We start from the raw sequence: 26,326 nt of genomic DNA on the forward strand, positions 1-26,326 counted from the left end.
TTATTAATCAACTAGGGCTGGGTGATATGGAAAAAAAAAAAGATAAAAATATTACTGTATATATTATAAAGATATATTATAAATAAAGAAAATAATAATAAGATGTGGATTTTCCAATGGAGATTCAAACACGGACATAAATTCAACAGATTAAAGGGGAAGGAGTCTAAATACAGCCAAACTAAAAATGGGGTTTGATGCCCATCATTTTTTTTTTCACTTAAATATGTTGCTGATTTAGTAAATAACTTTTCATTCGTGTTTTCTGACACGTAGCAATTTCAAGGACTTTTTGTCATATTCATGCGTATTTTTGTAAAATTTCTTTTTTTTTTTGAGTAATTTTTTATTTATTTTTTTATAAAAGTTGAGCTTTTGAGATTTTTTTGGTCATTCAAATTACTTTTCTTGTTAATTATCTAAATTCTCAATTTTTTTTGTTTTTACTTTATTTGATGATTTTTAAGGTTCTTTGGCTGTGTTTGACACCCTTTTTTGGAAAATTCTTGTGTTAACAATGTGGGGTAACAACTTGCACTTTTTGTGATAAAAATGACAATCTCAGGAAGAAAAAAAAAAAAAAATCTGTAACACTGCAATCACACCCAATTTTAGCATTTAAAAACATTAATTGGATCGACATATTCCCCAGCCCTAGTTTTACTGGAAAAAAAAATACCCGCTTGACCTGCATCTGCACGTACTTTATTACAGGAAGCGACAAAAAGACCCCCCCACCCATGAGCAGGTCCTCCTCCGGTTTCGAGTCCAGCCACCTCCCGTCCCCCGACCTCCCCGTCCTCCCCGTCATCCTCGCCTCCACCGGCCACATTCAGACTTCTCTCGGTCAAGCGACGCCCCGACCTTCCGCCCTTCCATCACTAAGACCTCCTAAGAACAGCTTCGGCGTCCCCGCGAGGGATCGCCCGCCGGCTCGGAGCTGGAGCTGCACCGAGTCGGGGGGAAATCCGGCGGCGCCGCCGAGGAGGCGAAGCTCCTCCCTGACAGGTTTTCAAAAACACAGCAGGACCGGAGACGGCCGGCGCGCGGCGAGTCTACCGAAACCTTCCAAAATCGTATCGTTCGCGAGCGGACAAGCGGAAACGACGGAGATCGCTCGCGTCCAGCCGCCGCCTCGGCTCCCGGCGGAAAGGTCGAGTCACCCCGAACCCGGCGGCGGCGGCGAAGGAAACCACCTTTCGGAAAAGAGGCTCCGCTCACTTTCGGCCAATTCCGAAGCCCATCGGCTTCAGATGAAGAGAAACCAGAAATCGTCCGTTAAGTCCTTGATTCAAGGATCTCCTTGCAAAGAAAATCCACAGGGAACCTGATGAAAAACCTTTTTTTTTTTAAAATATTTTTAACGGTTTAAGTGCCTGTTTTTGACCAACCTAAATATTAGCGCGTTGCACGAAACTTAAGTGAACGTCAGCGTTTTCAAAACCTCCGGTGCGCCGTCCACAAAGCCGGGTCACGGTCGGTCGCGCAGTAACCGCAAAGTAATAAAGGTTTGAATGCATGCGTCTTTTATCGCCTTTTTTTTTTTTTTTTTTTTTTTACAGCTGCCACTTTCTAAACGTTTCTTTTGTTAGGTACTGTTTAACTTATTGTGAAACTTTCAAACTGTTACTTCCCTGTTCGATATCAGCGAGCGGTTACTCGCGAACAAGAAAAAAAGGGAATTCTAGAAAGCGCTCTCGTCCGATTAATTCGCCTTCGATCTGTCGATGGATATTCCTGTTCATTATTTCATTAGCGGTAGTTTCCCGTCGGTAAATATATACAATAAATCTTATTTTATACACACGGGAAAATGTAGGACGCGACCTCGAATGACCTTTCTGCTCTCGCTTTGTTTTTGCACTGCTGTGAACGATGAAAGGTTTTAATAAGATCACTTGATAATTTATCACCGTGTTCCTTAATTCTCATGTATTTTTATCCCTGTTTATCAGTTTGTATGTGTGATCGTCACCTGCGTTTTTTTGTTTTTTTTTTACGTTCAAGCCTTTTCCTGAAGTAAGTAATAATAAGTAATAAGTTATGTGTCGCGTCAAACAAAAAAGTGTGAACCTTGTTTTAATCAAGCCATATTTCGATTTTTTAATTTAATCAAATCACATGATAATTCATTACCATTTTTCAGTTCACGTCATCGTCTTTGCACTTTTTTTCTGACCTACACGACTGTCTCAGAAAATTAAAGTTCTTTATCTTCTGTAATGCAATTACAAAAACCAAAATATCCTACATTCTGGATTCATTACAAATCAATTGAAATATTGCAAGCCTTTTATTATTTTAATATTACTGATAATGGCTTACATCTTAAGAAAACTCATAAATCCTAGCTCAAATTATCAGAATATCATGAATTTTTTTTTTTTTTTTGAACATTTATTAGAACAGGTTCCTTGACAGAGTCGCTCACATTCTTACAAAACCTCATAACAAGATACACATTATACAATATTCTTTATAGGTCACTTATTTCCTCACTAGCAAGCGAAAAATAAAATAAAAAAAAACAAAAAAAAAAACATCTAGCTCAGTCAAATAGAGATAATATCTTCAGAATTTTTTTTTTTTTTTTTTTTGAATCGCATTACAGAAGATAAAGAACTTTATCACAATATTCTAATTTCCTGAAACAGTCCTGTATATTCACCTCAGCAGTATTTGGAAATGAATTGTGACAAGGGTCAGATTGTTTTATTCGATACCTGTAGCATTTATTTTGGGTCCGGACAAACATGGAAAGATGTTCGCGGGAACCGGTTGTTGTTTCTGTTAATAAAAATGGACGTGGATCGACAGGAAACTTGCCTTTAAGCGTGAATGAGCGACCGAACCGTTGTTTATTTGTATTTTCGCCCCCGCCGTTGATTTCCGCCGCCCTCCTGACCAGGTTTTCCCCCCCGCGATCCCGAGCGTCGGCCCATCAGGAGACGACGGATTCGACCCGTCCGTTCACAGTTTGGCCCGCGGGGCGAGTTCACGCAGGCACCGCCCGACCAACTCCAGAGCTTCCCTGGCCGTCCCCCACGCCAGCGTCACGCCGCTGCCTCCGTGGCCGTAATTGTGCACCACGTGCACCGGGCGGCCCTCCAGACGCACCACCTCCCTCTCCACCCTCGGGTTCTTCCTGCCCGGCCTGAGACCGACCCACTCGCGGAGAACGTCGGCCCCGCGGAGCGAAGGTTCGAGCCGGACGCAACGCTCCAGGATACCCTTCGTATCTCGGCGGTCCGCCCGCGGTCGGCCATCGCCCTCCTGCCTGGTGCCGCCCAGAGTGACGCCGCGCATGCCGGGATAGATGTAAGTCCGTCCGTCTCCGTCTCGGAGGAAATGCTTCAGCCACGGGGCTTCCACCGTCACCACCTGGCCTCTGATTGGGTGAACCTCGCCGTCGCTCGCCAGCGTCGCGGCGCCCAGACCCGAACAGTTGACGATGATGTCGTAGCCGCCGCTTAATTCCTCGAGGTGGTCGATCCTCCGTCGTTCCACGCGACCTCCGGCTTTCCTGAACCTTCAGATAGAAGAAGATAGTGATCAGGAATGACCTTCCAGAGGGTCGCTCGCACATTTTAGTCCTTTATGGAGTTTAACTGCGTTGTTTTCAAAAGGGAATTACTCTGCGTTTTCGATACCGGAAGTTCGTGGGACCTCGAGGAAGAGCTTCACTTGTTAGATTTAATGAATTCCTCTGAATCAAAGCATCGTTTAAGATAATATCAAGGCTTCTGTTGCAACACTGAGAACCCAGCTGGACACATATATGTTTCTAGAATTATTCTCGCACTAATGTAATAATCTCTGCTTTCGGTCGCAATCGGTATCAACGGGAAGGATTGATCGAGTTCTTCGAGAAACTGTCTTTGAGAAACTGCAGGGACTCTAGAACACGTACAGGACTGTCTCAGAAAAATTAGGATATTGTGATAAAGTTCTTTATCTTCTGTAATGCAATTACAAAAACAAAAATGTCATACATTCTGGATTCATTACAAATCAACTGAAATATTGCAAGCCTTTTATTATTTTAATATTGCTGATTGTGGCTTTCATCTTAAGAAAACTCAAAAATGCTATCTCAAAATATTAAAATATTATGAAAAAGTCATTTTTGTTTTTTTTAATTGCATTACAGAAGATAAAGAAGTAATTTTCTGAGACAGTCCTGTATTTTAGCAGGTGATTGAGCGTACCAATTTTTTAGAATTATCTATCATTGAAAAAAAAAAAACAGACAAAATGAAACTTGAAGCTCATACTGATGCAATATTTAAATCTGATGAACCACGCAGTTGCAGTATCATTGCTTTCAACTTGCCCTAAAAAAAACACGGAATTATCGCCAAAAAAAAAAAAAAAAAAAAAAAGACTTTTGACGTAACATAGAGACCTTTTCTCCAGCCACGGCAGGTAGCTGGAACATTCACACTTGATGGTGGTGAACGCCTGGCCAAACTCGTGATCGGGAAACCGTTGGAGTTCACGCTCGGTCATGAACCGAAAACCAAACACATATTCTGACCAGAAGGGTTTCCGGTCGACGGGAACCTCTTTGAAAATTTGGCACCTGGGGGAAAAAAAAAGTTCGATCGTCACGAGACAGGAACGGGACGACGGGAATGAGAAGCGGTTTTGCTTTACACACTAGTTCTAACACCTGTTACCCTGAGGACATCATCACTCCAGCTTCAGGCGAGTGCTGCGACTTGGCGATGGCCAGCAGGTGGTCGAAGCTGTTCTTGAACCAGGACTTTTGTCTTTCTAGAGGAATATCTGAGGAAATAAAAACACAACAGGTCACTTCCGACATGCAAAGCTGCGAATTCACGCGTCGTCATTATTTACACATGTATGGCCGGACGATAAGATGATTTTATTGATCCCAATAAGGCAGTGTTTCCCAACCACTGTGCCGTGAGAGATCATCAGGTGTGCCGTGGAAAAATGCCCGCTTTCACCTGATTGGTCCGAAAATTACTTATCCAACGCAAATAATGTGTCTTCCTATGTCTATGTGGGCAGCGTGTCCATTCCATGGCAACCGGTAGTGAATGAACCTGTGCATCTGTGTATCAGAGGGATTAGCGACGCTTTGCGTGATACATTTTTAAAATAAAAAGTACTTGTATCTGCGTAAACAAACAGGCAGCGTTGTTGAAAACTACCAAGACGAGTGAGAAAGCAGTGAAAGCTGCTATAAAGTTGCTGAACTCGTCTCTAAATCCAAACAGCAAAACATTAATACTACCTGCCGGCAAAATCATCGTAGAAGAAATGCTCGGCTCTGGCGTTGATAAAGAAATAGCCAGTTCGCTCAAATAATACCATTTTCAGACATATTGATGACATGTCTTCAGATATTGAAAAAAAGTGTTCTGGAAAAGTTGCACATCAGTGGGATGTTTGCATTGCAACTTGACGAATCGACAGATATGAGATATATTAGATTTCACATTAGGTAAATTGAGACTACGGTTTCATTCTAATTCATTAAAAAATGTTTTTGACATATTTATTTGGTGGTGTGCCGTGTGATTTTTCTAATATAAAATAAATGCCGTGGCTCAAAAAAGGTTGGGAAACACTGGACTAAATGACTATTCTTATAACATTTTAAAATTGCTTTACTGTTATTTTCTTTTGTCTTGCCATGGTCAAATTGTGTTTATGTAAAGGACTGTTGAACAGGACGGAGGCACAAGACTGAGAAACCACTAACTAACATCAATAAGACAGTTTGTTGGATATTCTACAGGACTGTCATCAAAAATTAGAATATTGTGATGAAGTTCTTCATCTTCTGCAATGCAATTAAAAAAAAACAAAAATTACTTTTTCATGATATTCTAATATTTTGAGATAGGATTTTTGAGTTTTCTTAAGATGTAAGCCACAATCAGCAATATTAAAATAATAAAAGGCTTGCCATATTTCAGTTGATTTATAATGAATCCAGATTGAATGACCTTTTTGTTTTGGAATTGCATTACAGAAGATAAAGAACTTTATCACAATGTTCTAATTTTCTGAGACAGTCCTGTAGTTCAGGGGTGTCAAATTCATTTTCACCGAGGGCCACATCAGCATAATGGTTGACCTCAAAGGGCCACATGTAACGGTATCAATATAAATGTAACTAATTGTATCCAAATGTAATGTAAAATAAATGTAACTACTGTTAAATAACTCTGAATGTATTATTCATTCTAATCCAAAATGTTATATATGCATTTGCATACAATCTATGCAAATGCATATAAATTTTGCTTTTAATTCTTGGACGATTTTCTGGAAAGCTAACATATGCATTTGCATGTACGATGTAAAAAAATTATGTTTACTAGCTTTCGCTGCTGTTTTTGGATGCAGCTTTCGTGAACACATTCTGCTGCCGTCGTAGTTTGGCTTTTAATTCTTGGACAATGTGTTGTTTTTCTGGAAGGCTAACTTTAGCATACTTCGCGCCGCGTTTGGTGTCAAAATGCCGACGTAGATTGTGCTCTTTGACGACCGAGGCTGCCTCATAACACAAAAGACATTCCGTTTTTTCCTCCACAAACATATATTAGCCTTCAATTTTTCTCTTCTTAGACATTTAGGGATAATTTGTATTGTATCAATACATGTGTGTGTGTCAATTCCACTTGTTGAAAATGGCATTGATGTGGATACACTGGGATCCAATGGCGGGATGCCGTCACTTCACGGGTAACGTGATCGGCTTGAATTGTGTGAAATGTAGTTTATGGTCAATGCACGCGCTTGATTTACTTATTTTAAGACAATCAGACCTTTTATCAGACCACATAAAATGAGATGGCGGGCCACATTTGGCTCGCGACCCTTGAGTTTGACACATCAGTTCTAGGTGTTGGTTTCCATCTAATGTGCTGGCGGGCAAAATTGCCAAAAAACAGAGAAGTGGAAATTTGTAGCAGACTTTTTGAGATGTTAAGGTGTTTCATGCCTGGGAAAAGTGAAGGCAACAGGATCCCAGCGGCTCCATCGCTGGTGGTGTCCGGGCTGAACTTCTCAGCCAGGAGGGTAACAGAACAGGACGGAAGATCCTCTTGGATACAAACAGCTGTGGAGAGTCCGACCACACCTGCTCCGACCACCGCAACCTTCAGGCTTGTCATCCTGCACTGGCAAGAAAAGTGTTTTATTACCGTTATTCCAACATCAACTTATGCCACAGTAAAATGTTTGGGTTTCATTGCATTAAGTAACACTGACGATTGAACATCCTTTTAAAATGAGAACGGTAGCAAAGTAGGATGTGGATGTTAAATTGTTTCTCTGGTTTCTTAAACAGATCAAATGTAGATTTTTAAAGCCTTCAAGCCTAAATTTAGGACTTACTCTGCATATTCAACTTTGGACTTATATATAAATATACATATATAAATCCGCAAAACAGTAACAATGCATCGCAGGTCAACATTGTGAATTTTATTTTCATAAATGCGCCATTATTTTCTTTACAAATCCTTAAAACAATGATGTCCTCAAAGTCCCAAAGATATCCAACCTCTTGTAAAAAAAAATGTTTTTCTAAGAGTGCACATCTAATAAGCTTGGACTGTTTTTACTAGAGTAATGATATGTGACAAACTGATGATGATCTAAAAAGCTAGTGGGCTAGATTATTAGTCAGCTAGTGGACAATCTTTATTGTAATTGTCATGTGTACAACAAAATTTACACCGGGTCATACGTACTCAGGAAAAACAAAATGAACAGTAAACAATTCCGCGCATAAAATAAAGCTGAATAAATAAATTGCTAAAAACAATAGAATCATTAAAAATGTGCCATCTGCAAGGCAGTCATTTCTTCGCTGCATTTAGAGTAGTTATTGCAACTGGATAGAAACTAGGTTTGATTCTATTTGTCTTTGCCTTTATTGACCCGTTCCGTCCACCTGATGACGACAGTTCAAAAAGAATGGGACCAGGATGGGAAGGGTCCTTAATCATATTCTGGGAATTTTTGAGCCAACGGGGGCTGCGTCGGTCTTCCAGTGTGGCGAGAGGCCAGCCGACGACCTTCCGGTCGATCTTTCTGACCCTCTGGAGTGCTTTTCTCCGAGGCGCTTTGCAGCTGGTGTACCATAAGCACGTGCAATGTGCTAGCGTGCTCTCAATGGCGGCTCGGTCGGAGGCCCGGAAGTCTTTGTGTAATGTTGTTTTTCCTGAGAATTCTTGGACAATTTGTTGTTTTTCTGGAAGACTAACTTTGACATACTGAGCTCAACATTTGGTGTCAAAATGCCGACGTAGATTGTACTCTCTGACAACAGACGCTGCCTCAGAACACAAAAGATATACCGTTTTTTTCTCCTTGAAGCACAAACATGTATTGGCCTTCCATCTGCATCAACTCTTCTTTTCCTGGACATTTAGGGGTCATTTGTATTTCTCAATTCCACTGGTTGAAAATGGCATTGGTGTGGATACACTGCGATCTAACGACAGGATGCCGTCTGCATGGGTAACATAATCAGCATGAATTGTGCAAAATGTAGTTTATGGTCCATGCACGCGTTTGACTTATTCATTTTAAGACAATCGGGCTTATTAAGACATTCTCTCGGGCCACACAAAATGACGTGGCGGGCCACATTTGGCCCGCGGGCCTTGAGTTTGCCATACGTGGCATGTAGCAAACATGTGACTTGTGACATTTACGCTGCTGCTGTGGTCCTTGTGGTGTGGCGGTCCTCTGCTTTGGCCTCCCTGGTGCCTCTCTCTAGGTTAGCACGGACTGTCCTGTAGAGGTTTTTGTCGCCCGACCTGAAGGTGATGTTTCCCTGATTCAGTGGCTGCTGGGCGTCCCGGGTCATCCAGGGCTTCTGGGATGCGCTTGTCCACTGTGATAGTCTCAACGCAGGTCTTAATGTAGCATAGCACACTTTCTGTGAAGACCTCCAGGTCCTGATCTTGAGACTGGCCAGTTGGTCCTTCCAAAGCAGTCCTGCAGCTACAGGGAAGGACCTTCAGGGCAGGTCACAACAGTTTGTGTGATGATCGGAACTGTTTTCTTTAGGGGGGCATATGCAGGGATTGAAAGCAGGGTCAGACTGCTGGCCCAGGTGTGGTAGTGGTCTGGCCCTTTACCCCAGCTTGATGTTTGTGTGGACCACATCCAGGGTGTTGTTCTCCCTTGTGGCACATTTGACATGCTGGTGAAATTAGTTGAGAGCTGCTATTAGATCGGCAAGATTCACATACCCCACTTTGACCTGCACAGCACGTTAATGCTCATGTGCAGAAGGCAAATGGCTGAGCTAGCATTGGATGACAACAGCCATTACCATGACTACAGTAAACTCCACTGGGAGATAAATGGGCCTCTACTTAACAGCCATATAGTGTAGTTCAGGTAAGCAGTGACTGTTTTTATACACCAGCTGTTGTTCACGTACACACAGCGCCCACTGTCCTGCCATTGTGTTGCCAAAATCACTTGAAATGCTCCGTTCATGACACGATCCAAGTTTGAGGAGTTCATGCTTCTTTGCCCAACTAATTCATTAGTTTTTGCAGCATACTTTTTTATAAATTTCCTTCCGGTCAAAATGTATTATCCGATTTTAACAACTTTGGACTTATATTTATTTACATGTATAAATACACAAATAGTAACAATGCGTCGCAGGTCAACATTGTGATTGTTATTTTCATGAATATTCCATTATTTCCTAGTAGCTAGCTAGTAGGCTAGCTTGTTAGCTAGCTAGTGGACAACTATGGTAACGGTTATGGTAAATCTTTATTGTCATTGTCAAGTGAAGTAAAGAATCTACAGATTCACCTGATCGGCGTCTTGTAACAAAAAATAATGGACTTTACCTGGATTCCAGTGTCCACAGACCCGAAGTTAACAGGTTTTAAAAACTACGAGTGCCCATCGCTGTGGAAGTAGTTGTCTTTCAACTCAGTAATTACGTTACACTTTAATGGGGTGTTTTATGACACCAAATGCAATCACATTTCACCTACCCGCAGACTCTTTTTTTTCTCCCTGCCCCAGCCGTTTACACCAAAGAGATGCTTCACTTTGTATTTATTTCCATTTAAGAAGACGCACAGACAGGCTCTGGAAGTTTTCTTGGTTTGTTTACAAAAAGAGTTCCACGTTAGGGCTGTGCGTAATCTCGTGGCGACCGACTCTCGCGATGAGACGTCTCACCTCCTCCCAACCAACGAGAGTCAAAGAGGGTAAGGTCCCAACAGCTCAATACTGCGCTAAAATACTAAAAAACGTTTCACGGTGGTGCAAAGGCAGTTTCCTCTCAATTATAATCCGTTTGTCGCATATGTTTATGGCTGTTTCACCGTTTTTGTTATTCCTGGCTTGTTTGTTGTCGACAGAGGACGCGTTGTTTCAAGCGATGTAGCTTTCTTGCTAACCTTCAAGTTGCATTCAAGACTCCGCCGTATTGCTGTTTGCAAACAGGCGAAGTTTGTAAAGATGTAAAAGAAACTGCACCTTTTGCGTTGTCTTTTCATGGTGAAAAAATCCGGAAAATCCTTACCGGTCAGTTCCGATCGTTTTTGAAAGTAACACGCTTATTATAAACGCGAAACGCTGGTTTTATTACGTGCCTAAAGCAGTTTTTCCATGAATACAAAATACACACGCCTGCAATTGAATTCACTGTTATAATACGACGGAACTGAACATACTTAAAAAAGAAAAATCATACTGTAATTTAAAATAATATATACCACGAATGGATAGTTACTGAATTGTAAGCGCTTCATACATCTTCTGGAGCAGGAGAAACTGCAATTGAAATATCAATAAATTTTAGCTTAGGTATTATACATTGTCAATTTGGTTCATAGTTGTCTGTATCTTTAACATGCTGCCCTTCTAAATAGCTTTTATTGTGTATTATATATGCGTATTATATTGTGTATTTATTTCATAAGCATTCAACCCTGCACAGCAAATAAAAAAAAAATCCTGTGCACATGATACTCACATTTTGAATTTGGTAAATAATATTATTTATTATAATAATTGGAGAGGTTGTCCAGGATTGATAGAAAATCAAGTCTTTCTGTTCATCCTGTTTTTTACTGTTGCCTTCAAGCTCAGTTGTGACCTCTCATCTTTTTGCGTCCAGATTCACTTTGTAGGTCTTCTTCAAAAAATAACAAAAGAAAATATTTATTAGACATCTGATTTTGTAATAAACCTCAAATTCTACAAATGTAAAGATTACAGCAATATCAAACACAATGATGAATGGACACAAACATGACAAAGCATTTTTCCAGTAGGTTGTGAAAGGGCAGTGAAAGCATTAAAAGCAATCTGGGTGTCTGTTGTTTTGCTCTGCAGGAGCAAAAGTGCATGTCTTAGAAACATGAGTCATCCTTCCTCGCTGTCAACCCCGATGGCCCTTCACTCTGACTCGCACAAGCAAAGCATCTTGAGCAAATTCAACGACCTCCGGAAAAAGGAATTGTTGTGTGACATCACTCTCGTGGTGGAGAACGAGCACTTTAAGGCGCACAAGGCCCTGCTGGCGGCGAGCAGCGAGTACTTCTCCCTCCTGTTCACCGCCGAAAACCAAATAGGTCGGTCCGTCTTCTCGTTGGATGGCGTGGCGGCCGAAATGTTCGGAGCGGTGCTGGACTTCATCTACAGCGCTCATGTGTCGGTGGAGGAGAGCGCCACCCGGCGGCTGCTGGCTGCCGCCCGTTACATGCAGGTCAGCGATCTGGTCGCGGTGCTGCTGGCTGAAATCACGCCGCCTGCTGCAGAGGTCAAAGGTGACGAGGCAACGCCCGGCAAAGCTGAGGTTTCGCGTCCCTCAAAACGGAAAAGAGGACGACCGAAGAAAAGTGTCGCCGTTAGAGAGCCGGGGGGGAGACGTGAACTCGCCGAGACCTCAGAGGCCGACGACGGCAACGCCTGCGAGCAAACGTCGCCCGCCGCGACGGAGTATAACGCAGAATCGAGGCAGGCGCCACAGAGGAGACGCACAATCAAACCACCAGTGAAATACCGAGCCTACAAGCTGGGCAGCGACCCAGCAGAACGCAGAGAGCCTGGGAAGAGAGGCCGCAAGAGGAAATACCCCGACACCGAAGCCCGCTGTGACGACTGCAGCAAAGTCTTCAAGAACCACCTCTTTTTAAAGATTCACCAGAGGACACATACAGGTCGGCCTCACAAGTAATATTTACATATGTGTGTATACACTGCTCAAAAAAATAAAGGGAACCTTAAATAACACATCCTAGATCTGAATTAATGAAATATTCTCATTAGATACGTTGTTCTTTACATGGTTGAATGTGCTGACGACAAAATCACAGAAAAATTATCCGTGGAAATCAAATGTGTGAAGGCATGCAGGTCTGGATTTGGAGTCGCACTCAAAATTAAAGTGGAAAAATACACAATGTTGTTATTGTTGAAGCGTTCCCTTTATTTTTTTTAAGCAGTACATATATATATATAATATGTTCAGACCCACAAATATTGGTAAACAGTTTATAATCACAACTTTTCAATTTTGTTTGTTAGAATTTGCTAGTCCTTATTTACCCTCTAAATTTCCACAAGTGTTGCCCTTTTTGAAATTTCTAAAAAAAAGAAAAAAATTAAAAGTCCCAGAAATGATCTGAAGATTGGCAGGTAATTATTGACAAACTAGATATGAACTGAAAATCAGCGAGGCATTACCTTAAAATCAGTAAGATTGATAAACTATCCTGACAAAGATAAGGTGAGAGTGAGATTTTTGTTTGTTTGTTTTTTTCATACACTTATTACACATAAATATTCGGAGGTAGGCGCTGTTTTGGAGGCCAGTTTGATGATAAATAAGCATTTAATCCACATATTAACACTCCAACTATGTACTCATCGGTGCACCCGGTACGTCAACAAAAATGAGACGTTTCCACCGCGTCTTCACGGATCAAACGATGAGACGCAAGTATTTTCCTGAACCGCGTGACGCTCGTCCACTCACATCTTCTCCCGTTTCCTTTTCCAGGCGAGAAGCCTTTCCAGTGTCCCGTGTGTGAAAAGACGTTCACGCAGAAACACACCATGGTGGTTCACCAGCGGAAACACACTGGGGAGAAACCCTTCGTCTGTCCCACCTGCTCCAAAGCTCTGGCCACCAAACACACACTGCAGGAGCACATGAAGCTCCACGAAGGTGAACTCCAAACGTCCAAACTCTATGAAGTTCATATCATTTCGTTTTATTTATTGATTTTTATTCAAGACTGAGAGTGGAGTCTGTGATTGTGATGCGGGACTTTTTTAAAAACCTCTTCATACGCACACATTCAGTTTGAAACTGGTTCCTGAACGACCCTTCAAAATAATAAAATCAGTTGAATTTTCAAAAGAAATTAAGAATAATTTTTACACAATAAAACAAATGCTTGAGTTTTTTTTTTTTTTTTTTGTCAGTTTGTTTATATTTTTCCAATAAAAGTCTTCCAACGCAAGGCTGTCACATCCAGAAAGACCATCATCCAAAGTAATACTTTTAAATGTGAAATCGCGGAAACTTCAGATTTAGATAACATCTTTTTTCAAAATCTGCACTCGTAGTTTCTGCAGAAATATGTACATATGGCTTTTGGTGAAGCATGAATTAATGCCTCCAATGCATGAATAAGAATATTTTGGTTTTAAACGTTTAATCTTTAAGGAAGTGTGATTATGTGTGAATAAATCAACTTAAAAAGTCTTTTCCCTCCTGGCAAAATCAACACGTCACCTATCGTGATGTAAACGATCCGTCTCCACCTCCTTCCGTAGAGAAGAAGTCCTACGGCTGTGATAAATGTGGAAAGACCTTCACCCAGAAGAGGCAGCTCCAGAGTCACTGCAGGGTCCACACCGGTGAGAAAGCAGCCGCTGAAACCGCCAGCCGTCGAGACGCGACGTTTATATTAACGTGTTTTTCGCCGTCTCAAATGAAAGGCAAATCGTTGCCTGAATGCGCTCAGTGTCATCACAAGTTCCTGGACACGGCTCAGCTCAAGAAGCACCTCAGGACTCACACAGGTGAGCTCCGATCGGCGTTTCCCGGTCGATTCCGATCATCCTCGGCGTGTTAATGACCGATGTGTCCCGACAGGCGAGAGGCCTTTCACCTGTGAGATCTGCGGAAAGTGTTTCTCCGTGAAAAGCACGCTGCAGACTCACATCCGAATCCACAGGTGAGGAAATGATTTTTTTTTTTTTCGACCGGTTTTGTATTGTTTTTTCCTATTTTCTGACGCTCGGGAGAAACTACACAATGATTGTACTCGGCTTTGAAAAGCAACGGAGGTGAAGACAATAAAATGATAGCGGCGAGGTCAATTCACACTTGGATTTTATGAGATTTACAATGAAATGTTAGCCGACGGCCAATCACGCAGGGTTATATCACTATAATTATATAGAAGGAATCCATTCGTTCTCAATTTGTAGAGGCGAGAAGCCGTTTAGCTGCAACATCTGCAACAAGGCCTTCTCGGACCCCAGCGCGAGACGTCGCCACGTTGCCTCCCACTCAGGGAAGAAACCCTTCGCCTGCTCCGTCTGCAGCCTGGCCTTCACCCGTCTGGACAATCTGAAAACTCACACCAACACCCACAAGAAGGAGCGCGCCGCGGCCGCCGAGGCCTCGTCGGACGCGACGCTAACCGACGGCCCTCAGGAGGAAGCGCGGAACATCATGCAGCTCAAGTACCAGCTGCCCCCGAGCGGCCAACCGGAGATCCAGCTGGTGCTGACGGGGGACAACATCGACTTCGTCCCGGTTCAGGACCAGGAGATCAGCATCATCACCACGGAGGGGGCGTCGGCTGAGCCCCTCCACCCCAGACTCACCCTCCTCACGCAGCCGTCAGGACACATACAGAACGTGGCTCTGGTATCTCAGGACCAGACGCCTCAGATTCAGACCATCAGCATGCTGGAAGGGCCGACGGGCCACCAGCCGGAGCAGATGCACGTTTTCACCCTGAGCAAAGAGACCATGGAGCAGCTCCAAGCCCACCACGGAGCCCCGCAGCCCCTTCACCTCACGCACAGGACCGTCCCGCAGCTGCAGCTGATGCACCAGCCCGTCCAGCAGCTGGCTATCACTCAGGAGGGCGCGGCGGCGGTGGCGGCGGCGGTGCAGACGCAGGCGGCGAGGGCGCAGCACAGCCAGGCCATTCACATCAGCAACCAGAGCAGCCAGCCCATCTCCATCAGCCAGACCAGCGAGCAGATCTCCGGCCACCACATCCAGGGCCAGACTTTCCAGATCCAAGCCGGAACCGTCTCCTGCCTCTACGGCGCCGGGCTGCCGCAGCACAGCTGACGGCTGGCGGCGCCCGGGCTCGGAGTTGTGACGTCGTGACCAATGTGGAGCGACTGCGTAAATACACTGCTGAGCTCAACCTAACAGCTGCACATCCTGTCATCCTTCAAATAGGTCGGTTCACATTCAGATTTTTAAAACAAGTCAAATCGCCGCAGGATTTGTGATTAACGTAAATTCTCATGATAATCCAATTTTTTTTTTTTTTTTTTTTTTGTTTGTTCGGCCCATTGACTAAATACACACTTGAGGCTGTTGGACACTGGATTTGTCAATGAATGTGCATGAAATGCCCACCTGCCCGCCTCGCACCCAGAACACGACCCGTTTGCTTTACGACCAGGAAAAAGATTTTATTGTTATATATTATTAGTGATCTATCACTACCAAGGAGGAATTGCTATTAAAAAAATTAAGAATTATATTTCAGATTGACTGTGATATTCTTTGCTTTACTACCTCACATGTGTGTTCTTTGTCACGTGTGAAGTGATATGGCTAAATTTTTTCCTAAACATCGACAGTTTGAACATCGGTTGTTACACGAACAGGAATCAGGAGATACATCAAAACTCAAACTTTGTTTTTATTGAGAGAAATTCATTCATAGCCCATAAGAACAAAATGGGAAGGTGCATTTTTTTTTATCGCAAAATACATAAAAAAGAATTCACTGAAATATTTCAGTGAAGGTAAAATAGAGGAAGGGGTCATGTTCTTAACGGCTGTTAAACAAAGTTGACTATTTTTACTGTGATAGGAAAAAGGGAAATAGTGTGTTCTCAATTATAAATGATGAAAGTAACTGAAATTATGAGATTTTGAAAACAAGAAAAAAATCTTATTATAAGATTCTCAGAAATATGTCACAAATGCGTGGGAATTTTTTTTTTTTTTTTTTTTTTTTTTCAAAAAAGAAAGGGAAGAAAAGGTTACAGTAACCATAGTTACCTTAACCGGATAACCAGACCTAAAAGGTGGATGTATTCTGTGGTTTCACCAGACAGGGATGACATACACATTTAAACTGTTGAATATATTTACAAGTTATAGCATCCCTGAAATTAGTTTTAGTTCTCCCAGATCTCAGGGGTGACGGAGGGAAACCTATAAGTCAAAATAAAAAACATGCGTGATGCTGAATTTATCCTTAAGCTTTAAATTCAACTAATTAATGGAATTAATAAAAAAAAGGAATTAAATAAACAGGAAATTATAATTACCAGATAAAAAATAAAAATTGTTTATTTTTTATTGAAACCAGCTGAAAATGAATTGGGAATAAAAAATAGAATAGATAAAGGCAATCAGTAAGTTAAATCAATGGAAACACTTCACCATTTCACCACAGGGAGGCGTAATACTTACTAAAACAAAAAAAAAAAAACAAACAAGAAATTACAATGGCACTAACTGAAAATTAGAATAGAGAATAGTTAAAAAAATTGTTAAAATGTCCTAAGTAAGTTAAAAAATTTTGGTTTAAATGAGGAAAGAATTACTTTTATCTAAATGCATTTATAAAGTTTACTACCAGGTGTGTTTGAATGGAATGAGCTCATCAGAGGCTGATGTATTTCCTATCTTCACCACAGGAGGGCAAAATAAAAAATAAAAAAACAGAGAAAAATATATTTAATAAAATTAAAAAGCACAAATGACTGTATTTTGTTAAAAATGTGCCTTAAATTACAATAGGAATACTTCAAATATTGTAAACTGATAAAAGTTACGGTACCAGATGTTCTTTGTATCTGAATAACAGTTTTTTGTTTTTTTTTAATATATTAACCTTGATTTTCCTGGAACGGGGAGATCTTGTTCTGACATGTAAAAGAACAAAATTACATCAAATGAAGTTGGAAAAATCAACTATAAAATGTTGACAAATTACTTGAAAAGGAAAGATTTGGATTGCTTTAGATTTTGTTGAACAAAAGAAGACAGTAAAAACGGAATCTAATTTTTTTTTAAAAAGCATGTATGATTTCTTTTCTTTTCTTATTATGTGTAAATTACTGCATATTTAATTAAACAATACCAAAACAGCACACAATTAAAAAAAATAAAAAAGGAATATGAAAGCAAAAAACAAAAAATAAATATAAGCAAAAAAAAAGCAAAATAAAAAAATAAAAAGCAAATACACCTGCCGTCACTGTTCATATTTATAATAATGTTGACAATATCATTATTTCTAATTTCTTATCAATACATATCCAAATGCACTGCAGCAAAGTAAGAATTTCATTGTGCAGGGAAATACGTTTTTACACTGTACATATAACAATAAACAATTAGATTCTGGAATCTTGAAATAAAAATGTAAATTAAAAATTACATAGGTATTTATCACAGAATACTTAATTGACGCAACGAGAGGAGGAGGAAGTAAAAAACATATTTCTTGCAGTTGACTGTAAGGTAATTATTATCAGACCTTGAGAAGAATCCTAAAACCAGGTGAGAATTGAAAGTTTATTCAGTTTATTTCATAAACACAGAAAGAACACACAAACCAAGATTTTGTTTTTTATCAAACGCTCTCCTCAAAATAACAATATGAATAATGAAAAAAATGCTAATGATAATAATAATAATAATAATATCAATGAAATTAATAATACGTGATTCATTAGAATTTGTTGAAACAAGTAATTTGGGGCATTATGGTTTTATAGAGGAAGACCATTTGTGGAGTGGATCCCTGAAGGGAGAGGCCAAAGGAAAAATAATAATATTGATTATTATTATTATAATTATAACAATAATAAAGATTATGATCATAAAAATAACAGAACAATTTCTATCAATGTGCAGTACAAATATCATTAGTATATTTCTGATTAAAGATGTATATATATACAAATACTTGCACATACTCATACATACAAATATACATATACAAATAAACATACATGTACAAATACACATATTCATATTCATACATACACATGCACCAACACATACACATATACATACATATATATATGTATATATATATATACACACATACATACACATGTTTACAGTATGTGCATATATATATACATGTACATATATATATGTGCATTTGTTTCATATACATATAAAAATCAAATTAGGTTTCTCTCTTGTCTCTTTGGGATATGTATATATACATATATGTATACACACACATATATATACGTATGCATACACACATGCTTACACTGTATACAGGTATATATATGCATATATAGGTGCAGTTGTTACATACACATATATGTAACGAATTAGGTTCCTCTTTTGATAGATATGTATAAATTCATATATCTGTATAAATATGTACACATATACACACATACATATATGTGTGTATATGTGTATGTATATATACAAACATTAACATATACATATATACACATACATACACATATACATTTAAATACACATATACACACACACACATATATGTGTATATATGTGTATATATGTGTGTGTATATATATATATATACATATTCATATGTGTGTGTGTGTGCCTTTGTTTCATATATATATATATATACCAAATTAAGCTTCTCTCTTTGGGATACGTATATAAACATATACATATATGTATTCATTTGAATTTAAGTTTCTCTTTTGGTCTCCTGAGTTTGACACTTGAAATCCTGAGCTTTTGACTTAATTCTTTATATAAAGTTACTTTGTTATAGACGTATCATTATTTAATCTCATTTGAGATTCACCCTTAAATCTGATGAAACTCAGAGTCGATCTCCTCATCTTTTCCCGTGTCCATAATTGAAAGGACGCTGACGTTACATTAAGCGTAATCCTGCTCGGCAGCTTTTTGCAGCCTCGTCACCTCGCTGACCTTCAGATCTCTCGGCTGCTGCGACGCCTCCGTCCGGCTGCTCGCCGAGCCACCGGATCCTTCTGCTCGTCCACATCGCCTCTCATCTGTTCCAGGTTCTGCACTTGGTCAGGTTCCAGCTCCTTCATCACCCTGGAATCCAGTTTGTACAACCACAAGGGATAAAATGGATAAAAAGGTAAGCATTTCATTTGTGATGTTTTAGCGATATAAACAGCATTGTCTGATGCTAACGTGTCAGTCAAATGCATAAAACATAATTAAATGCATTTTTTATTTTTACTTGGAGTTTACTGTCATTTTTATTTATTTTATTTGCTATTTTTTGTTTGGCATGGGGTTAGATGCTGACAGCATCTCTCCTTGGTTTAAAAGGGATTTCAATGTCCCCAAATTTAATTAAATTTTTAGATTTAGTGAGACTTGACAAGGTGCAACCACCAGTTTCATACCCCAAACCCTTTTTTATTGGAAAAATAAAATGTGATTTTTTTTTTTATTCCAGTTGAGGTAGATGTTTTACTGGTGCACAAAATGAATCACTGTTTTCAAACAACAAAACCAGAAAATCATGATTTTCACACAAAAACAAAAACACAATCATGAATACTGCAAATCTGTGTGACTCCTGCCGTTGCCGTTGAAATACAGTTCAGAAATGCACGGCTCTCACATCATTTTCACAACAAAGTCTGTCACTTTTTTTTTTCATTTTTATGTCCAGCATCCTCAAAAAAGGTGTTCGGTTGTACATGTGAATCCATGCTGCACCCTGTAAAAATATTAAAATATTATAAAATATTTTGTATTAAAATAATAGAGGGGATGATGCAGAGAGGTGTTGAATTAAAATGAAAATTTCTTTTCCATCACAACAGTCTGCGTCTAATCTGGTAATTTGAGTATTTTTTTTTATTTTTTTACATTAAATTAGTTTTCAAAGTCTAATTATGAAATACGGGAAGCCTTTATGATTTTTTTAATTGGAAGAATTCAAAAGATTAGGCAAAAAAAATCTTTGTACATCATTTTAACCACATTTTTTGTTGTAAATTGAATTTTTGTAGATTTGGTTTTTTTACACATGTACATGTTTTATTACATTTTTACAAAAAAATTAAATCATATTATAATGTATTGTAATTATTATAATATATAATAATATTAATATTTTTAATTAATTTTCTGTTAATATTTCACATTAGATTTGACGCTGTGATTACTCACTGTTGAGACGCATTTTGTAATAACGGTGCATTTTGTAATAAACATCCAAAATGTAATAACTTTTTCATTTCATTTTGTAATAAAGCCGCATTTTGTAATAAACTGCCGCATTTTGTAATAAACTGCCCCAACGAATTTTGTAATAAATTTTGCCGCATTATGTAATAAGTTATTACATTTTGAGAAGATTATTACAAAATGCACTTGCAACTTTTTTATTCTCTAGGAAATGTAATAACACGGAATTTATAGAATATTCTCTGTTAATGCAACCTTTGAATAGTGTACTGATAGTAATTGCTAAGTACTGCTACTAGGCTAATACAGTGATACTAATAATAAGCCTAGCTTTTACAAATACTTTTAAGTAAAATAAAATACAATTAACAAACTTATGCTTTAGAATTGTTATTACATAATGCACCATGTTATTACATTTCCTACAAAATAAAAAAAGTTGCAAGTGCATTTTGTAATAATCTTCTCAATATGTAATAACTTATTACATAATGCGGCAAAATTTATTACAAAATGCGTTGGGGCAGTTTATTACAAAATGCGGCTTTATTACAAAATGAAATGAAAAAGTTATTACATTTTGGACGTTTATTACAAAATGCACTGTTATTACAAAATGCGGCTCAACACTCACCCTTGCAATCCTGTCTTCACGAAACGGACCCGAGCTCGCAAGCGAGGCCGGAATATGTCAAATATGATTATTAATGTTCCCTGTTCCATCTGTCGGTTTTATACGCCGTGTTTATTGTTCACTCTTTTACTCATCGATTACGTTTTTACTGCCGACTCTGCCCTCCGACCGTCCCCGCGGGATGATCACAACATCCGTGAGCCTTGATTAAATTCACTTTATATGGGTTGTTAAACTTGTCCCACCCTTTAAGAACACAATCTTTTTTTTTTTTTTTTTTTTTTCCACAGTTGAAGGTCATGAAGAATGACTTTTGCGCGGTTTAATGCAAACAATATGAAACTGTGCTGTAATTTTGGAATGGGTAAACCGTGCAAACTCCAGGAAGACAAGGACCCGGCACCGGATTTCCAGCTGTTAATATTCAATTATTTTTTCTTTTTCTGTCTTTCAAGAAGGGAGCATTTAAGAAAAATAACTCATTATAAATATACAGTTAAACATGACCTTCAGAAGCCATTTGTATGTATTTAGGTTGGTTTCATAATCTTTCATCAGTGTCTAAAATCAACTTCAATGCAGTGCTGTATTTAATGGGGTTGGGCAAAACAATTATATAACTTTTCGAAATGTAAATAATCTGGAATTTGATTTTTTAATATATTTAAGTCTGCAAAAATAAATGACAAAAATCAAAGGAGATGTCTTGATCAAGAATTATATTAGAATACAGCTAGAATTCATTTTTTCTGGGTTTAATCGCTGACTAAAGCATATTCCATTTTTTTTCCTCCCTTCTTGGTGAATATATCATCGCCTGAGTTGTATCTTGTTTTAAAAAACTAAATAATAAGCTAAAATCTATGGTCAAGTCAAACCCTCAAAAAACCACATGGAACAGAAGCAGTAGAAATAAGAATAAGAATAAGAACAACTTTATTTATCCCGAAGGAAATTGTTATGCCAGAGTTTCAAGTAAAACATAACAATAATAAATAATAGGAAGGAGGGAGAATAAGAAATACAAATAAAATATAAAGTGTCAAAGTTAAGGCTATAAAGTGTTTTAAGGTCTAAAGGTTTATATGTCATCAAATGTAACGTAAAATCAATGTAACTACACCTTTATGTTAAATAACTGAATTTATTACTCATTCAAATCCAAAATGTCACATATGCATTTGCATAGAATCAATGCAAATCCATAAAAATATGATATTTTGGCTTTTAATCTTTGGAAAATTTGTAGTTTTTCTACAAGGCTAACTTTAGCATGCTTAGCTCTGTCGTCTAAATGCCGACGCGGATCGCACTCTTCGACAACCGACAAAACCGACATACCGCTTTTTTTCTCCTTCCAGAAGCTTCCATCTGCATCAACTTTTCTCTTCATGGACATTTAGAGATCATTTGTATTTCTCAATTCCACCTGAAAATAGCATCGATGCGGATCCACTGCGAATTAAACGGCGGGTTGCCGACACTTGGCAAGTAAAAATAATCTGCATGAATGGTGTGAAATGGAGTTTATGGTCAATGCGTGCGTTTTATTTAACAATCAGACCTTTCTGGACGTTCTCACGGGCCTCGAGTTCCAGAGCTCTCGCTCTGGAAAGAGATGTTCGAGATGTTCGTGTGATGAAGCTCCGGAAGGAAACAGGACGGCGCTTCGCTTTTTTCCCCATCGAGCCGCTGCTCTGCGTGACGACGGGGAGGAGACGGCCTCGTCTGGTCTCCTAACAAAAGGAATGCAGTTGTGAGTGTGTGTGTGTGTGTGTGTGTGTGTGCGTGCTTCTGGAGAAAGTCCATTATGAACCTCCTTTTGATCTTTGCAGCTTCATCCTGCATTGTAAGAGAAATTAAGTTGACTTCAGGGGAAGCCAATCACATTTATCATCCTGCTCAGCCGCCTGAGAAGCTCAGACGGTGTGCATCTCAACAGGGTTTCCATCAGACCCCCTGCGGCCGGTGTCTTCTTCACAAATGAATTCAGCATCTCATCACGCAGACCTACTTCTTCCAGCTGGATGGACTCAAAGGCTTCCATCAGCCCGGAGTAACAAACAAGACCGTGTTTATGAAAGCAACGCCACAGAACCCCCCGATCGTATCGCAAGTAGAATTTTCTTCTTCACTGGGGGGGAAAAAAAAGAAGAAGAAAGAGGAAAAAATGAATAAAAGGAAGAAAAAAAACGCTCGCCGCCGGCCGGAGTTCCAGACGAACCCCCCGGAGAGGGACCCCTTCGATTCTTCCCCTCTGGCTGTTGGTTTCGCCTCGTGATTTTCGCACCTTTTATGGAACGGAGGCGCTTGGAGAATCCCCGAGATGTAAATTTCTCGCCTGCAAGCTGCGACGAGATACCGGCGTTTTATTTTACGTCCTGATAAACACCTGAAGGGTTTCCTCTGTGTGACCTGACAGGCTAAGGTCAACCAGAGGAAGAAAAGGATTTAAAACAGCTGTTATTATTATTATTATCTTTTCTTTTTTTTTATAGAAAAAAAATACATGTATATATATTTTTTATTTTTTAATGTTTTTTAATGTATTTTTGCATATATATATATATATATGTATATATGTATATATACATATATATATATATTGTATGTATATTTGTATGTATATATATTTGTATATATGTATATATTGTTTTTATTTTTTTTATATTTTTTTAATGTATTTTTTCTATTTTTATTTTGTATGTATATATATTGTATATATATATATTGAAGTTGATTTTAGACACTGATGAAAGATTATGAAACCAACCTATATATGTGTGTATATATGTATATATATTGTATGTATCGTATGTATATTTGTATGTATATATATTTGTATGTATGTATGTATATATTTTTTTTCATTTTTTTATATTTTTTAATGTATTTTTTTCTATTTTTATTTTGTATGTATATATATTGTGTATATATATATATATATATTGAAGTTAATTTTAGACACTGATGAAAGATTATGAAACCAACCTGTATATATATATGTGTATATATGTGTATATATATATATATATTGTATGTATTGTATGTATATTTGTATGTATTTTTGTATATATATATATTTGTATGTATGTATATATTTTTTTAATGTTTTTTTTTTCTATTTTTATTTTGTTCAGAAAAAAACACGCCCGGTCCTCATCCAGCTCAGGGACAGGTGGGACGGTGCAAACCTGCAATAGACTTTTAAAGAAAAATAATGGGATGCAGATGGAAGGGCGAGGCTGAGGAGGAATCGCCTGTCAGACAAATCCTGACATCTGCTTTCCGTTTGCGAATCGTGTCGCAGGTATGAAACCGAACCGTCAGATCAGATTAACAATTCCTTGAAATACCGGCCCGCCTCGATCGAAATATTAAAGCTCCCTGGAAAACAGCGTAAAAGCCCAAAAATAAAACTGGACACTAACACCAGCAAACAAGGCTTCAACCAAATAAAAAAATTCAACCGATGGTGGATTCGTTCGACTACAGGACAACCGCATCTACCTCGGCATCACATGTTGTTGATGTTCTCTGTGACAAATTATTTTTAATTTTATGTACTATTGCACCGTGGGTCACAGAGTAACGCTATTTCACTATTGACAACAAGGCTACAGCCAAAATCAAATAAAAGCGATCAATTAGATCAATTGATTTCTAATATAACCTTCAAACTGACCTTTCGGGGTCACTTTCCGTGATTACTAACTAGTGAACAGTGAACTCTCCAAGCTGTTGGTTCACCTCGGTGCAGCCGCTGTTCTCACCCTGGACTCCAGGGATTCCAATATTTTGTCGCTGTGTATTATTTAGATGGAAAATAAATATAAAACAGCACCACAAAGCGAGAGGGTCTTTTTGCGCGTGATGTTTGCCTGTTGCCTGCCAATGCTATAGTGCACCGCTCATATTCATATTGATAATCATGTGTTGATTCTTCCTATCAGCTCATATCTCAGTGCGCTGCAGACAGCAAAGTAAGAAAAAAGAAAAAAATCAATAAAGTAGGGATTAATTCAAAAAACAAACGAAAAAAAAAACTGTGCAATATTTCATTTCACTGTGCAATATTCAGAACTGTGCAATATTTCATTTCATAACAGCTACACTACAATTTTTCCTTTTATCATACTATTGTGCACTCCTTACCTCACTCGTTACTAAGACACTTATAGTTTTATCACTTGTTTACTAAGACACTTTATAGTTTCACTGAGACACTTTATAGTTTATAGTTTATTTTTATTTCTAATTCTGCCTTTTTCTTTTTATTATTTATTACGGTTATATTTTCTGTAACTCTGGCACAACAATTTCCTTCGGGATTAATAAAGTTGTTCTTATCTTATCTTATCTTATGTCACTGTAAAAGGAAACATGTTTCTATTCTGTACATGTGATGATAAACAATTTGAATCTTATGGATGGATGGATGGATGGATGGATGGATGGATGGATGGATGGATGGATGGATGGGGGCGGCGTGGCCATGATCTATGATAGGTTAATTGCAGAGAACAAATTCCCCACTGGAATTAATAAAGGATAAGTTAGAGTGAGTAGGCTGAGCGAGTGCAGAAGATGAATGAATCCAAAATTCATTATTTTTGCATATCGTCTAGAAGGTACTGACCTTGATTTATCGTTCTTTTTTTTTTTTTTTGGTTGTTGTTTATTCAAATATCCATCTGTCATGGGCCAGGAGGCGGGAAACACCCTGGACTGGTCGGCAGTTGATCGCAGGGCTACAAATACAGACGGACAACCATTCACTCACTCATTCAGGGTCTCACTACAGATCACAATGTCATCTGCAAACATCATGGTCCATGGAGATTCCTGTCCAACGTCATCTGTCAGCCTATCCATCACCACTGCAAACAAGATTGGGCTCAGAGCTGATCCCTGATGGCGTCCCACCTACACCTTGAACTTCTCTGTTACCCCTACAGCACACCGTGCCACTGTCTTACAGCGAGCATACATGTCCTGCACCAGAATAGCATAATTCTTTGCCACTCCAAACATCCTCTTACAATACCAAAGTTCCTTTCTTGGCACCCTGTCCAATGTTTTTTCTGGGTCTACAAAATCCCAATGTCGCTAGCTGGGAGACACAGCTAGCAACGTATCGCCTAAAAGGGACTGACCTTGATTTATCGTTTTTTTCACTCATTCAGAGTAATTTTTCCCAATTTTTTTCCAATGATCCTGCTGTATGTTTTTGGACTGTTAGAGAA

At 38.9% G+C, this 26,326-nt stretch overlaps 3 protein-coding genes across 7 annotated transcripts in view; 2 read left to right on the forward strand and 1 right to left on the reverse strand.

Moving 5' to 3' along the window:
* The window catches only part of LOC147238016 (SAM and SH3 domain-containing protein 1-like), a 73,545-nt gene extending 71,005 nt beyond the window's left edge, over positions 1-2,540 (forward strand). For all 4 annotated transcript variants that reach the window (XM_086157634.1, XM_086157642.1, XM_086157660.1 and 1 more), the window contains one exon: positions 715-2,540. In XM_086157634.1, the coding sequence (XP_086013760.1) occupies positions 715-1,331 (617 nt within the window). In that variant the 3' untranslated portion in view covers positions 1,332-2,540. The remainder of the gene's footprint in view (positions 1-714) is intronic.
* ddo (D-aspartate oxidase) lies at positions 692-10,171 on the reverse strand. Of its 2 annotated transcripts, none has more exons than XM_086157664.1 (5): positions 10,020-10,171; positions 6,983-7,155; positions 4,680-4,788; positions 4,406-4,582; positions 692-3,529 (listed from the first exon to the last, which is right to left on the reverse strand). In XM_086157664.1, the coding sequence occupies exons 2-5, from the start codon at positions 7,152-7,154 to the stop codon at positions 2,971-2,973; spliced, it is 1,017 nt and encodes a 338-aa protein (XP_086013790.1). In that variant the 5' UTR covers position 7,155; positions 10,020-10,171; the 3' UTR covers positions 692-2,970. The 2 variants fall into 2 exon arrangements, with proteins under 2 accessions (XP_086013790.1, XP_086013791.1); XM_086157665.1 differs by having other exon boundaries at positions 6,983-7,160; positions 10,020-10,167.
* Positions 10,172-10,219: 48 nt separating this feature from the next.
* On the forward strand, positions 10,220-15,747 carry zbtb24 (zinc finger and BTB domain containing 24). Its single transcript, XM_086157671.1, has 7 exons — positions 10,220-10,238; positions 11,371-12,197; positions 13,040-13,207; positions 13,822-13,905; positions 13,987-14,070; positions 14,144-14,225; positions 14,482-15,747. Exons 2-7 carry the CDS (start codon positions 11,396-11,398, stop codon positions 15,359-15,361), a joined length of 2,100 nt encoding a protein of 699 aa, XP_086013797.1. The 5' UTR covers positions 10,220-10,238; positions 11,371-11,395; the 3' UTR covers positions 15,362-15,747.
* Positions 15,748-26,326: the final 10,579 nt, after the last annotated feature.

This window comes from Fistularia commersonii, chromosome 1 (genome assembly GCF_037954325.1).
Source record: "Fistularia commersonii isolate RoL2024-O1a breed Wild chromosome 1, RoL_Fcom_v1.0, whole genome shotgun sequence".
Lineage (NCBI taxonomy): Eukaryota > Metazoa > Chordata > Actinopteri > Syngnathiformes > Fistulariidae > Fistularia > Fistularia commersonii.